At 49.0% G+C, this 16,308-nt stretch overlaps 1 protein-coding gene across 5 annotated transcripts in view; it reads right to left on the bottom strand.

Moving 5' to 3' along the window:
* The window catches only part of UTP4 (UTP4 small subunit processome component), a 163,154-nt gene that overhangs the window by 103,219 nt on the left and 43,627 nt on the right, over positions 1-16,308 (bottom strand). For all 5 annotated transcript variants that reach the window (XM_078670214.1, XM_078670212.1, XM_078670211.1 and 2 more), the window contains exon 2: positions 13,077-13,292. In XM_078670214.1, coding sequence (XP_078526340.1) covers positions 13,077-13,271 — 195 coding nt within the window. In that variant the 5' untranslated portion in view covers positions 13,272-13,292. The remainder of the gene's footprint in view (positions 1-13,076; positions 13,293-16,308) is intronic.

The following is a 16,308-nucleotide window of genomic DNA, read 5'->3' as shown; positions in this document are numbered from 1 at the left end:
CACCCACAGCAGACCCCCCCCCCCCAACCTGGTCTTGCCATCCCTAAATCCACCCCACCCACCTATATTCCCACCCCTTGAATTCGACGTCTCGAAAGCGTCAATTGGGAGCATCGTGCACTGGGGCCGAGGTTGCCATGCCACTATTCACCAATGCTTAAATACATAATATCTCGGCAGCCTCGTATAGCTCCCGCCGTGGTTCCATAACCACACCAACCAGTAAGCAAGGGACCTGGAGCAGCCCCAAGACCCCGCCAGCTATGAAGGACAGTGTAGAAAGCCACATATTCCCATCATCTAGGGAGGGACGGCGCCGCAGGGGTGTCTTCTCATAGAATCACAGAATTCGGAACGATCATAATCACAATTAGTACAAGCCATTCGTAGGGTACGAACATAATCTAGTGACCCACCACTGTGCGCTGCCCCCACCCCAGCGGGATTGTACAGCAAATATGACAATGTCCGTGGTCCAAGTCTGAGGCATAGCCATCTCAGGAGAAGGTCACTCCTCCACCTTACCGCCTCACATTACCTGCTTCAGTAGGGCCACTATTCTTGCTCGTCCAGATGACTGTCCGCCTCGACCTCAGTGCGCTGCTCCGCGGCGCTCATTCACCCATTTTTTCAGGGCCTGCTGCAGGGCCCGAGGGTCTGTGAACAAGTGGGAGTGGCCCTGCCTGTTGACCCTAAGTTTGGCGGGGTAAAGCATTGCATAGTCCAGCCCCTGTTCTCTGAGTTGTTTCTTATAGGGAGCAAAGTGCTTACGGGCCTCCTGTACCCTGGCGGTGAAATCCGGATATAATGATATTTCTGAGCCCTCGTATTGCAGCGACTTCTTCTCCCGGGCTAGGCGCAGCGCAGTAACCTTGTCTCTGTAGTTGAGCAGTTTAGCGATTACAGGACGAGGCGGCGCACCCGGCCCAGTGAGCGGTGTGCTCTTTCGACGATGAATACCTGTGAAAAGGATTAATTCCCCAGCAGGGTGACCAACAGCTTTTCAACAAAACGTTCCATGTTGCCTATCTGCGTTGTCTCGGGAAGGCCCGTTATCCTGAGGTTACACCGACGTGAACGTGCCTCCAAGTCCTCGGTTTTATCCAGCAGCGCTTGCATCAGTTTTTCCACCTTCTTATGGTCCGTGCCAAGTTCCATCTGCGACTCTTCCACCTCCGTGAGCCTTCTCTCAGACATGTCCAGCCGCTCAGCATGCTTATCTATCCTCTCAGCCATTCTATCCATCCTATAGGTCAAGGCATCAATTTGGGAGCCTAAGGCAGTTATACTGGTCTGTAGGCCTTTCTCCATGGCTAGCAGGATCGTCTTTATATCCGTAGTGTCAGCAGCTTCGTCGTCTGGATGCATGGATCCCGTCTCTGCGTCTGCCGCGTCAAGCGTCTTGGCCCGCCGCTGACCAAAGGTGAGCTTAGTCTGAGTTTTATCACCTTTACCCATTTCCGTGGAGGTTCCAAATCGGGCACCACTACGAGTATTGCTCCGGATACTGTAGTATTCTTGTTCGCCAGTACGTAGGCCGTTCGGGTCCTTAAGCTGAGCACTTTTCTTGGCCCTGGGGCTTACGCAGGCCTCTCCGCACTCCGCCACCTTCCAGTAATTACAGTTCACAGCAGGTAATCGTGGGACCGCCCAGGGCCCCACCAAGAGCCACAATCCAACCACTTCCGACAATCGCGTCAGTGCCCCAACGCAGTCCCAATGGCCTTGTTCTGTCGTGGACGTATGACGCTACTCACAGGTTCTACGGACGCTAGGCTGTTCCTCCAGTCTTCTCATGCGGCCGCCGCAGACCCTTCCCTCACAGATCCTTGTGCCCAGCGCAGCATGCAGTCTCAAGGGCATCCACGGCCATGCCACCAATTGTCCCCGCCACCTCCTGGCCAATCAGTGCCACCGCCGCCTGGTGTTAGATGTACTATGTAGGCCCACTCGCTCCTCACCCGCAACACGATGTCCAGACCCAGCCTCCAGTTGCTAATGTGGCAGGTCGCGTCTAGTGTACGCAAGATGGGGCAGTCTGCATCACACTCGATCCTACGTAGTCCAATGTACACTCAGTGTACCTGGGAACTCCCACAGTGGCAATGCAGCGCACGAGCAGCTCAAAGGGGAAATCGGCATGTGATTTCTTGCCCCCACTCCCGCAATAATGTCTGAGGCACTGGATTACTGTAAATTGTCCTTGATATCACTCAACAAGTGTTCTTCTGTCTGTTGAAAGAATACACAGCTACACACGTGTACTCCCCATACACCAAGCAAGTATGTCAGTCCTCTTGCTGTGCTTCTAGCCCAGTTATAGGAAATGTAGAGAGTTCTTTTCGTGGGCCTTCCCTTCGGGGCTCTCTTTACTTAAAGCAACCCTCTGTCACCAGCATACAGCCTCTGCAAGTATAGGAGGCAGCCGCTCTCACCGTCGCACTGGGCCGCCCGCGACCGCTCCTCCTCTCAATGGCCGCCGCCTCCTCGCGCTACTCTCCCACAAGGGAGACGGTAGATTATGGTGCCGCGGGGGGATTTCCAGGCACCCCGCTAGTCCGCCGAGGCGCCCCTCCATAGAGCCAGTCTCCGGTACGGCCGCCACACGGCCGCCAGCACGCCCGCTGCAATCGGCAATCTGCCCGCTCCACTCACGGGTGGGCGGGGCCAATCGGCCGCACGCAGCAGCACGCCAGTCGGCCCCCGTGGCACTCTAGGTCACGGCTCGCGGCCCAGCACGGCCGGCCAGCGTCACTCACTCTCCCGGGGCAGTCGCTGGGCGCAGCGACTCAAGGAAAGCCGTCGCAGGTGCCGTTTCTCTTCTCTAGCAGAATTAGCAGATTACAGATGTTTTGCCCACTGTTGGTGTAGGATAGTGAAGGATATTTACGAACCACCTAGCGGAGCCCAAGGCTCACCCGGCCATCTTAGTTGCCGGCAAGCTCCGCCCCCCGGGCCCAGGTACAGTATTGTATGGAGCACTAGGTGTGTCGTGGGTTCCCCTACAGATAAATCCCAAAGCCGGCGACAGTCAGTGATTTGTTGATGGAGCAGGAACTGCCTGTATGGAAGATCACTCATCTGCCTGACGGGCAAATAAAAGGAGTTGACCATCAGAGAAAAGGTATTCTACCTTGGAAATCAAGTGGTCCATCCAGGTCTGTAGAGCTTGGGCGGTATAATGGCTTCTGCTTCGGGGTAGGCCTGCCAGTGGGAGCAAGGGGGATGTACAGTTGGGGTATTGCGAGACAGTCGGTGGATCCGTATCATGCAGGATATTGCCACTGCCACCAGGATTGGACTTATTGAGGCCGGTCTGGTTCCCGGCAGGAGCAGCCGGCGAAGTGCTGGTACCGCTAAGGACTCAGTTTCCGAGCAGGTCTCACTAAGACATTGTCCCTCTCAGTCGCGGCCGCTGCCTAGAAGCAGCAGTGGGGCGGTTGGTGGGGGTGGGGGTCGGGTGTGGTGGGGTAGGGGTGGACATAATCGAATAAACCCCCCCAAAAAACTCAATTGCCTTCCGGTCAGCCAGATGGGCGGTCGCCGCTGCCTTTTCTGTGTTCCATCCCGTCCTCTTCCTGGCTTCTTGTAAGAAATGGGAAGCACCAGGGCTCCCACGCTCCATTACGTTATCATTTTATTTTTTCCTTTCTTTTACTGCTTCCTGGCAGTGGGACGACTCTCCTCTGCCTCAGCGGAGGAGCTGCCACTGGTCCCGCCGTCCATCACAATAGCCATTACAGCTGCGCTGCAAGGAAATATGCTTCGAATTGGCGGGGCTCCCAACCCTCCCAAGTGGATTAGCAGTTGCATCTTGGCCAGGGAGACTCTACGCCGTCCGTTGCCCCAAATAAGGGAGTGGAGCAAGGTGTCAAGTTCCTGGAAAATGGGGTGGGTGAATGACTGGGAGGTGTGTGAAATGATAGAGGAGACGCGGTACTAGGACCATCTTCGCCATGGCTATTCTCCCAATAGGAGCCAAAGGTAGGGTCTTCCAGAAGCCAACTTGAGTTCAAATGCCTGCTAGGGCCTTGAGGTAATTGCCCTTGCAAAGGTCCCCAGGGGAGTGGTAAAGCCCAACTCCCAGATAGGGGGGCCCTATGCACTCCATGTGAGCCTAACCTCTCCGACGTATACCTCGTGTGGGGGTAGATCAGGACTGAGGGGATAAATAGTGGATTTCGCCCAGTTGATTCTCAACCCAGCCACGGCAGCAAACAGCAAACTACGCCAGTGTGGCCCAGAGAGGATTGAGGTTCATTGTAATGTCCCAAACATACAGTAACAGGTTGTCTGTGTACAGGGACACACTACGAGTAGCTCCCGCTAGTGGGATCACCAATCCTCACCCTGCCCGCGGTGACGAACCGCTAGGGGTTCCATCGCTAAGGCAAAGAGGAGGGGGGACAGTGGGCATCCCTGACATGTGCCACGTGCCATCCGGAAGGCAGCCAAGATATAGCGACCGAGGTGGACTCGGGACGGGAGCTTCGCATAAAGGAATCTTGTGTAAGTCGTAAGTGTGGGGCCTACTCCCATGTGCTGAAGCACTGCAAAGAGATAAGGCCATGTCAGGATATCAAAGGCTTTCTCCAAGTCCATTACCATGCAAGCTGCATGGGGAAATCGGCCATGTACCTGGTCCTGAACAGGGAATAGTCTGCAGATATTTTGGGAGGTATTTCTACCCGGCACAAACCCACATTGGTTATGGTGCACCAACGCTGGGAGAACCAGAGTGTATCGATCCGCCGGAATCTTACCTAGGATTTTAAAATCTGCCGATAATAAGGCTATTAGCCGGTAAGAGGCTAGTAGCATAAGGTCCCTATCTGGTCAAGAACGACACCAGGAGAGATGTGTGCAATGAGCTGGGGAGTTTTCAGTCTTTAAGCACCGCTCTGTACATGTCCACCAACCGGGGTGTCAGCAGAGTGGAGAACGTACTGCAATATTTCAGTGGTAGGCCATCCGGACCTGGCACCTTGGTGCGTGCAAGGGCTTGGATTGCGTGTTTCACATCGGTTGAGGTGATCTCCGCGTCCAGGGTAGTTCGGTTGGCTGGGGTGATTCGGAGCAAGGCCAGGACAGTAAGGAATTCATTAGCAAGTTCCGATCCGTCCCCATCCAGAGCGATATATACCCCTGTGTAGTAGTCTCGGAAGGTTTGTAGGATGTCTGCTTGCGAGTGGGCCACTGTTCCTGAAGGATCAGCTATTTCCGTGATTGGTAGCATGGCTGTGACCTGCCGGATCAGCCAGACCATCAATGCTCCGGATTTGTCCCCCACCCGATGTGCCCTGGCCGCATGCGCCTTATAGTTATAGCTTTGTAGATCCACTAGCACTTCCTCGCACTTGGGCTTCACCTCCGCGACAGCGAACCGGTATCCGCTGTGGCTTTGGTCAGAGCTGCCAATCTATGCTCTGTCGCTTGCATGTTACGTTCTAGAGTTACGCGGACCCCTGCTATCTGCCAGATGCAGGCCCCTCTAACGACGACTTTGAAGTCGTCCCATTCTATCATCCTGGAGGATGCCATATGGGTGTTTCTGGAGAAATTGCCTCTAATGCTGTTTTCCTGCTCATGGAAGGAGATCTATTCTTAGAAATGTCGAGTATGCAATTGTAATCCCCTCCTAGAATCCATGGTGATGTGATGTGGTGTACTGGGCTAGGACGCTCAACAGAATTTCCCTTGCTCAGTGTTTGGTGCATTAATGCTGCCTATTGATCTCGGTTGGCCATCTAAGAGTCCCACTATAGGTGCATAACGCCCCTCTGCATTTATTTCTTTGCAGATTTCCTGAAATGGGACTCAGGGTCAGAGCAGGGACTCCTGAGGCACCCGAGCGGACAATACAAGCAGAGTGAACAGAATGTATATAGAGTTGAGATGAGCCCAATTAGGGAGTTGTTGGGGACACAGCCCGGAGCTATGGTGAAGGGAGGAGTGGCGGCTTAAACTCAATGGCTGTAGGTTGCGTACCACACCTAAGTAGCAGTGACTAGATGGTTTGGTTTCCCAAGATGTTAATAAGGATTGCAACTACAATTCGTAAATGTATGTACACGATTGTTGTATGCTGCATGTCATGTCATGATGTAACTGGCCAAATTAGTGCCCCTTGTGCAAAAGCATAGTAGGTAGTTGCGCAGAAGGTACCCCGCCAGTGCCTGTCCAGTCTATCTAGTTCCCCTGTAGTTAGGTGTGTTTCTTGGGAGTAGTACCACCTGTGCTTATTGGCACTTAATGTTGGAATAGACGGCATAGTGTTTTTGCGCCGTGTGCATTCCTCGAATATTCAGGGTAAGGAAATTAATTTCTGATGTGGGGCTCATGAGAGGGTCTTAGTGATGAGGGGATGGGGACACCACAGGGGGTGCTGCATGGATTTCACCTATACCCCATATGTAGCCTGCTGTTATGATCAATGATACCGGCCCACTGTGGGAGTCGGGTGTCAGGGAGGAGCAAGACAAGAAATAAGAACAGTGTGGGACGCAGTCCCAATACTAAGGCCCTACCGCAACAGGCAGTACGTCAGAACCTCAAGCCACAGTTGTAGAAGGCCCATGGGGGACTAGGAGGTCTGGTGGGGCCTTCTGCCCAGAGGGTCTATCTTTCTGGTTATGTGCTCTAGTTACCTAAGCTGACTAGAGGTGAGAGGAAGGTACGATAGAAGAGCTAGCATCTCTGTAGTTTGATGGGTCATCAGTAGTGGGGTCACTGAACCTGCCGGAAGGTGCTGGTGCCGCTATGGTCTTCTTCAGACGTGAAAATGTGGGGACCTCTCGCCCAGACTGAGGTAAGGGAGGTAGGACTCAGGTCTGGCCCCTTATGTGTTCCGCGATTATTTGCTCTAGGTTGGGGGATCATGTGATGGAACCACAGGACTGAGATCTGGGGTGCCGCTGGACTTTCTTTCCGTGGCGATGCCTGCTCAGAGATTCCTGTACTCGTGCATTTCGCTCTGGCTCTCTACATGGGTGGTCTTGCCTGCAAAGTTCCAGCCAGATGAAGGCCTCAGTCGGGTGTCTCAAAAGAAAGTTGTGACCCTCTTGTGTAACATCTTGAGGCGCACCGGAACAGTAGGGAGTAATGTATCCCCCTCTGGTGGAGAAGTAGCTTCACTTCCAGGAAGGATGCTCGCTGACAAACTACCCAGGAATAGTCAGGAAAAAGCATAACATGTTTGTCCTCCACACGGATGGAACGTGTTGCCTGTCAGCGTGCAACACTGCATCGCTGTCCTGGAAATGAAGAAGCTTTACCAGTAGTGGCCGTGGGGGGTACTCGGGGGGGGGGGGGTGGACATAGAGCTTGGACCCGATGCACCCTCTCCACGGAGAAGGGTGTTATTTCTGTAGCTGGGTTGAAGGATTTAAGTCAGGTTTCTACGTAGTTGACAGAGTCTGGTCCTTCGACCCCCTCCGGCATACTCAGGACTCGAATGTTGCTCCTCATTGAGCACCCCTCCAAATCATCTGCTCTCCACTCCAACTGTGTGACCCAGCTCCAGAGCTCCAGCAGGAGAGGGTTTTCTCCCCATCTGCGACCTTGTCTGGCAGCTTTCTGTGGTCGTCTTTCAGGAGATTAAAGTCAATGACAGTGCCCCAAATATGTCTTCCATGGTGACCCTAGAATGTTCATGAGGCCAGCACTTTATTGTCTGACATGGAGAGGGCGGTTGAGACCTCCTCCATATCTGTATGTTGATCTTTAGTGGTGGAGAGCACTTTACATGATGAGGTGCAAATGATAATATAAAAACCCAACTTCCACACACTATTGTTTATAAGCTATATAGATTTATATAGATTTATTAGTAAAACTGCATGTTAGTGAGAATGGTTGTGGCCATTTCAATGGAAAATGTGCAGTGCGCTACCACCTCATGCTTATGTATAATATATTTATTATAATTGAGATTTAAAACATGAATTGAGAAACATTCCTGACCCCAACCTTATGACAAGGCTATTAGTGAGCTAAGAGTTAAGTCAGGGGTCCTGTGTACCCTCTATGAGCGCTTCACTCTTATTGTATGTAGAGCAAATGTTTAGCATATTAAACCAAACAAAAGAGGGTTTTTTTGTACAGCAGAAATGCTGAACGCACATATTATAAGGTGCTCTCATATGTGATAATGCAGGGAAAGGAGACTCTGTAAAAGAAAATATTTGCCTAGGATTACACACTTTAAGGCAACTACATGACCGTTAGGTCGAGTAGATAATTGAAGTCACTAGACCTGCAAGTGTGGTAAAATGTTTATGATTTTTTTAGGCCGACAGCGGGATACCACCATTTAAGGGCGAAGCACGCTAACAATAAGGATTATTCCTTTTTGTCCCCATGCTTTTTCTTTTTGACAGATGTTCTTTTCAGTCTCTAAAACATCCTGTCGTCTGCAGTAGTTTGAGACTATTAGAGTGCAAACAAGCTATACAAATTAGCACATAAGATAGAAGAATTCGAGGAAAAGGGAGGTAATGTTACTAATTAAGAACAAAAAGGGAGGAAGGGCTTACAAAGTTTAAGAATTAAGCCACTTCGTTCACCAAGATAATGAAAAATAGTTATGTTTCTGCTGGTCACGGTCTGCCGGCATGCCTTTTGGGTATTGGGAACACGGCATGTCCCTTGGAAATGCCATGTGGGCAGTCTGAATAACCTCAAGACATGGCCTATGGGGTTATCTGTAGACAATGGAAAGAGGGCATGCTCGGTATGTTAATCGGCAGGGTCGACAGAGTATAGCTCGAAATCATGCCCTAGTCCCACAAACCACATAGACAGACTTTAATTTTTGTGTCTTTTGTAGACAGAAGCCATGGTTTATGACATTTACAAATAGATTTAATGCCACTGTAAGCGTGATGGGATGGCCAATTATGTGTATGCTGGGTTCCTGGACTGCAAAACCTGTGTCCAAAATCTAAACTTATTGTTATGCTGCCATTTTTACACTCGAGTATACCTGGGCCTCACAGATGGGGGAAGGGACTGGTGGGACAGGGTCTGATCGGTTTCTGTTCATGCTGCCACCTGCAGGATATTTTGTAATTACTTCAGTAATAAACTTCAAGCTAGCTAAGGATGTAAAAATAATCAAACTAGAAATTAACATTTGGATTCGACAACTCACATGACAACCAGCCACAAAATACCCTTGACCAACTTATCTGCACAAAAATGTGGCAAGATCAAAGTTAGGTGGACAATTATTTTCATAGATGTGTGCAAGATGTGTGCAAAATGTGGCACAGTTAGAAGTAGCACAAAAACACAACTCCCATTGGTTTACAGGTTGAACCATAAATAAAGTGATTGTTGCTCATTTTTAACAATCTGTAGGTGCCCTAGTTTGAAAATCACTTACAGAATGGCATCACCTGTGCCTTCTAAATGCTGAAATGTGTCCAATAGGCTTTCTTGGTGATGGGCTTGTTCAATTAGATTTTATTTACACTTTGTAATACATCACTCTCTTTTTGAGCAGTTTTATTAAGGGGCAAACAGCCACAGTGAGATCAGATACAATTCAAGACAGTAGAACTGAGCAAAAACAACAAAAAACTGAACTTTTGTACACTGAGAGGAATGCTACCAAGCTATTTCAGGCACCCCATGCCAGGCAGCCCTCTTATCAGATATAGGACTTGTTCACTTTAGTTACTAGTGCAATAAGGGTCTCCTTGGACGTCAGACCACAAAATGGCATGTGTTTGTTCTTTTACACATAAGTAAGGGGCCCAGGCAGGACCCACACTGCTGGAAAGGGACACCTAATGGAACAAATGTAATTCAAGAAATATGGCATGGCAGACCAGTAAAATAGTTCAGTATACAACAGGACTCGAAAAATCCAATCGCTTTGATCAATTTCCCAAAATGGTAAAAAAAATTCCCCCAATTGGCAATACCTATAGCACTCTCTGTAAGTCCCTAATAAATTGTACTCCAGGGACCTAGGGCATGAAGTACTAAAGAAAGGTCTCTCAGGACTGCAGCACAAATTAGGCCACCCTAAAAGACCCCTCAACAAACACATGCCAGACTGCCACTGCAGGCTGCGTGTTTTGGTGCAGACAAAAGTGAAAACACAACATGACACACTTCCCTGGGAGCCATGCCCCTTAACACTGCATGTAATATTTGTGAGTCACCCCTACATCAGGCCTTACAGCCCTAAAGAATGGTGCTTAATATTACCTGTTAGGGCATACTTGCAGGAGCAGATATGCCTCTGTGCAGGTCAGTTCCATTATTGCCAGTGCAAGTGAACAGAGAAGCCACTTAAAACATGTGCCCGACACTTGTGAAAATGAGTTCCCCAGCTACATGATGGCTTCACTGGCGGTAGGGATGTTTGGTATCAAACATCTTATATTAATAAACTTACAATGATTCCAGTGTTGGATTGATTAATTCACTTAGTGGGCACCTTGGAGGTGCCCCCTTAAAACCTACCAGCCTGTGGTATGTTGGATGACTGGTTTCCACCAGGCTGCCACCGGAGACGAGTGTATGACCCCCCCAAGGGTAAGAGCATTTGCTCTCAGGAGGTCAGAAACAAAGACTGCACGAGAAGAGGGTGATAATACCCCCTCCCACAGGATGACCTGCTGATTAGCATACCAGGGCAAGGGGGCTTCAAAGATGCTAATGCCTTTGAAATGTGAGTCTGGGTCCCCTAACAGTAGAGGAAGCTGAGCCTGTTTGTCCAGACCCCTTTAGCACCTGGACAGGTGGGAACATTAGCTAGTCGGTAGGCATGCCACCCCCAACCTAATAGCACCCCTAAGGTTGCCTAATCTGAGGTGGACACAACTTATCAGCAGTGGCCATCTTTGTGACGGCAAACTTAGCAATTCTGGGACAGATTTATGCCCACTTCCCAAAGGGAGTGGCCATATAGGAGGCGTAGTGACCCCAAGAGTCATTAGCCCATTAGCTACTACTCTATACTCTCCTAACGCCCCAAACAATTCAGCATTTTGGGGAGCCTATGGCACTAGAAATTTTGATCCTGCCGACCAGATAGAAGAACGTCAGACGTGGAGAGTCGCAACAGCAAGAACAGAAGACCAGCAACTGACTTGGCACCGATCTTGCCGGCTGACTTTGACAATTGCGCCAAAAGACAACTTATCCTGCAGCTGCTGAGTCCCCAAAACCCAGAAAACCTGCCAGAACTTCACCCAGGAACCAAGACCTCCCGTAAAATAGTGGACTTGCTGCCCTGCATCCTGAGGGCACCCCAAGACTTCTGAGATGACTGTGACTCCAAAAACCTGATGCCTAAGGTCACCACTGCACCCGTCACTCCAAGCCAGAGTTGAAGTGGGCCTCTCCGCTCCTACTCTTTCCAGCTTCTGTCATCTGCCCTCACATGCCCTTGCCCTTTGTCCCCACCCTGTTTTTCTGTGAACCTCATCCCTTGCCACTTGAGATCGAACTATTTTGTCTGATGCCCGATGGAGCTACCTGGTTTAGCTATAGGGGAGATGGGCCGTGGATTCCCTCCTTGGTCGTCACCTACCCAGTCGGTCTTTAGACAGACTTCTTTTCGTCTCTATGGTTGTCTCTTCCCTTATCCTCACTTTCTCTCTTTCCCTGCCCCCCACAACTTTCTCTCTCCTTTCTGTCCTCCCCTAATGTATTGCTGATTGTTTGATATAATGTTGAACCACATTGTTGCACTTCCTTTCGTCTCTCCTGTCGTCTCCTCCCGCATCCTCCCTCTATGTATGTCTCTCCTTCCCTCCTCTCTCTATGTATTGAGACTGAACTATTTTGTCTGATGCCCGATGGAGATACTTGGTTTAGCTATAGGGGAGATGGGCCGTGGATTCCCTCCTTGGCCGTCACCTACCCAGTTGGTCTTTAGACAGACTTCTTTTCGTCTCTCCTTATTGTCTCCTCACTTATCCTCCCTTTCTCACCTCCCCTGCCCCCTCCACTACTTTTCTCTCTCCTTTCTCTCCTCTCCTAATTGTATTGCCTATTTTTTTGGAAGTATTGTGTAATTGTCGAACTTCCTCTGTTACATTGTTGATTCTCATGTAAAGCGCTCTGATACCTTTGGGTCTAGCCAGCGCTATACAAAACTCTTTAAATAAATAAATAAATAAATAAATCTCGACTGCTACTTGTAAGAAAAACCTGATGCCTAAGGACACCTTTGCACCAGTCGCCCATGGGCTGTGGAGAAGAGGACCACAGTTGTCCCTATGTCCCAAGCATCGTGAGGCCTGAGACCCATGTTGGTTCAGCCCAACCAGTCAAAGCCTGCAGCCTCTTTATGCCATGACCAATCCCCATAGAGTACCATTGGGTCCAAGATGCTGTTTTGCACCCCTGCACCTGGCCGCCCTAGCCCATTGGTGTTGTTCTGCGGGTTCTGCCTTGGCCCTTGCCCACCACGCACCTTAAATCCTGAAGACTGGTTCCGTAAGTCACTGTACTGTACCTGAATGCCACACTTACTTTTCCTCCAATAGGATAACACTGCAGCTTCTGAAAATTGCACTGTGTGGACACTATAAAATATAAATGTTTTTCACTTGAAAAACGTACTTAACTGACCGTATTGCATCTGGTGCCTAAATATATATGAAGATAGGTCCTATTTGTATAAATTGGTGTGGAACTCCTTATTGACTACTGTGTGTATTTGTGAATAGCTAACACTCCCCTCTAATAAACCGAAGGCTGCTCTACCACACTACCCTCTAGAAGAGCACCGTAGGGTTTCTGGTGCAAGTCCCAGTCCACTAGCAAGGGAATACCTGGACTCGTTGTATGAAATATAGTTATTTTTGATATATTGTAAAACGAGCTAGCTTCCTACAAAATGTAATTATAGTAGTTAACTAATTTAAATGTTATTTTGCCTGATTTTATTTTTTTAGTCAGCTCCTAAATATGGTTTGTCATCTACAATCTTTAGCTTGGGAGACATTGGCTTCTATGGCAAAATGTTACCATGAAGCCCTGTTTGAAAAATTATTTGTTCAATAAAATACACAAAAAACATAACATTAACAACACAAAATTAAGTAAATTACCTTTTCTTGAAAGTAGTTAGCAGAGAAGTTATAAATCTCTACTGATCCATCATTACGCGAAACTGCCAAGCGGTCCAATGGTACATTGTAGGCTACACAGCGGATTCCTGAAGGCAGGTAGTCGAAGAAGCGCACCCGGTGAACTTTGAACTCCCCCATCCCTAGGTCTGGATATGGATCATATATGGAAAGCATCCAACAGTGGTTCTAGGGATCCTTTGTTAGATGAAAATCAGACACAAAAAAGATTAATAAATTATGAGTGACATTTTAGCTTTGCACTGTGAACAAAGGTTTTATAACTGTTACACACAAACACACACCAACATCATGGACAACAGCACTGCAAGCATTCTTCACAACCACACAACAAATACTCTACAAACGTAGGAGCAATGTAGAACATAATTAAAAGATTTTTTGATCGAGCTAATCAAATGTTTTCTGTATCTGGCCTTTTCTATTGATAAAGGTTGGAAACAGTGCATTCCATTAGCAAACAATGTATTAAGAGATTAGATCAATATTGTCAGAAAAACCTTGAAGACATTTAATATAAAAATTGACTGACAACATGGGTTATGTTATAGGGTTTTTAAATAGCACAGTGTTCAAACATGTTTGGCCTCTTTGCACGCTAGATGCATAGAGGTAGACGGAGGTCTCATGCCTCACTTCAGTGTGAGTGTTATTGTTTGTATGACAAGGGGTTTCCCTACTGGGATGCTCCACGGGAAGGCGGTGGATATTATAACCTTCCAAGTAACCCTTGTGAGTGTGAACTAGCAACTGGTTATTTCGGATAGGTTGAATCATTGAGTAATTTTGGTTAGTTCAGGTCATATGCTCTTAAGCTTTACCTCAAAGATGAGTCCAAGTAGGTCTGAGGTTGCTGTTCTTCCTGTCATGGCAGGGTGGTGGTGGGGAAGGATAGTTAGAGGGTTATTTGTGACTGTTCCTATTGCAGCAGGAGTAAGACGATTTCCAAATTTGCTGAACTATGTCTAGAGTGGCACAGTGGGTGAAAAATGAAAGCTACTTGTAATTGCTCACCCCACATCCCAGTCAGAGATAAATTTAAGCATTCTCTCCATCCCCTTGCTGTTTGTGTAACAGGCGACCTCTACCTATTCTGTGCCCGCTAAGACTGTGTTGCTACATTTTTGGAGTCCCTAATAAGCAGCTGTATCGAAGCTGCATCTTTTGTCATTTCACGCAGCACTTTTGGGTATTTTTCAGAGCACATGGCCACATGATTACTTTCAAAATATTCAAAAAAGGTCTACAACGGAAAGACAAGTATTAAAATAGAAAACTACATTACTATTTCTCCAACTTTAATGTAATAGCCAAAAAAGTACAAAGACTAACGCTTTAAAAGGTGTCTAGGCATGTGCCTGACAATAAAAGGTCCAGGACCTATCCTGTGTCCTGGAGTGGCACACCACGCATTCACAGTGGACAGAGGAAGACTGTCTCGGTCTGCGATGTAGTACATAATGAAGTGAGGACAGCGTACCATCCTTTGCGAATTTCTTAGTGTAACCACTCCTTTTTATCTATGCCAATGAAAGTATGATCTACTGACAAATCTTATGTAAATTCTACTACTGTGCGTACTCCAGAACCTTGCGCTGACATTCAGTGTCAGCATCTTGTGCAAGTGTGCATATGCGTGTAATACATGTGGTAGTAACACATGCGTTTTGTGAAAATGACTTCCGGTGCACCAGTAAGAGGCTGATTACTTTTCCGTAGAGGAGCTATGCTGCTTTGATCGAGGAGGCTGCTAGGGATCTCATAGCGTACTTGAACGATTCTCGCCAGCTGATTACTGAAACCGAATGGCTTGAGCAATGTTCCCTCTAATTTTTTTCCTCTGTGTGCGGCAGTGGAGGGTCTCTGTGCGCTGCAACCATGGCTGTGTGTGCCGGGAACCGAACCTCGCGTGTCTGCGGCGCCAAATGCCACTCGTTTTTGGTGCCCTCCTGCCCTCTGTCCCACTCGTTTTTGCTGCCCTCCTGCCCTCTGTCCCACTCCTTTTTGGTGCCCTCCTGCCCTCTGTCCCACTCGTTTTTGGTGCCCTTCTGCCCTATGTCCCATTCGTTTTTGGTGCCCTTCTGCCCTCTGTCCCACTCATTTTTGGTGCCTTTCTGCCCTCTGCCCCACTTGTTTTTTGGTGCCTTTCTGCCCTATGCCCCACTCGTTTTTGGTGCCCTTCTGCCCTATGCCCCACTCGTTTTTGGTGCCCTTCTGCTCTCTGTCCCACTCGTTTTGGTGCCCTCCTGCCCTCTGCCCCACTCGTTTTTGGTGCCCTTCTGCCATCTGCCCCACTCGTTTTTGGTGCCCTTCCGACCCCTGCCCCACTCGTTTTTGGTGCCCTTCTGCCCTCTGTCCCACTCGTTGTTGTGCCTTTATGCCCTCTGTCCCATTGTTTTTGGTGCCCTTATGCCCTCTGCCCCACTCGTTTTTGGTGCCTTTCTGCACTCTGTCCCACTCGTTTATGGTGCTCGTCTGCCCTCTGTCCCACTCGTTTTTGGTGCCCTTCTGCCCTCTGTCCCACTCGTTTTTTGTGCCTTTCGGTGCCCTCCTGCCCTTGGTCCCACTCGTTTTTTGTGCCTTTCTGCCCTCTGTCCCACTCGCTTTTGGTGCCCTTCTGCCCCACTCGTTTTTGGTGCCCTTCTGCCCTCTGTCCCACTCATTGTTGTGCCTTTATGCCCTCTGTCCCACTCATTTTTGGTGCCCTTCTGCCCTCTGTGCCATCGTTTTTGGTGCCCTTCTGCCCTCTGCCCCACTTGTTTTTGGTGCCCTTCTGCCCTCTGCCCCACTCGTTTTTGGTGCCCTTCTGCCCTCTGTCCCATCGTTTTTGGTGCCCTTCTGCCCCATTCGTTTTTGGTGCCCTTCTGCCCTCTGCCCCACTCGTTTTTGGTGCCCTTCTGCCCTCTGTCCCACTCGTTGTTGTGCCTTTATGCCCTCTGTCCCACTCGTTGTTGTGCTTTTATGCCCTCTGTCCCACTCGTTGTTGTGCCTTTATGCCCTCTGTCCCACTCGTTGTTGTGCCTTTATGCCCTTTGTCCCACTCGTTGTTGTGCCTTTACGCCCTTTGTCTCACTCGTTGTTGTGCCTTTACGCCCTTTGTCCCACTCGTTGTTGTGCCTTTATGCCATCTTGCCGTCTGTTCCGCTTGTTCCCTAGCCGCTGTAGCCTCTCGTATAAGTATTGCTGATAATCA

The sequence above is a fragment of the Lissotriton helveticus genome, chromosome 12 (genome assembly GCF_964261635.1).
Source record: "Lissotriton helveticus chromosome 12, aLisHel1.1, whole genome shotgun sequence".
In the NCBI taxonomy this organism is placed as follows: domain Eukaryota; kingdom Metazoa; phylum Chordata; class Amphibia; order Caudata; family Salamandridae; genus Lissotriton; species Lissotriton helveticus.
Note: the sequence above shows the minus strand (reverse complement) of the source record. Positions and strands in the feature narration are given on the sequence as shown.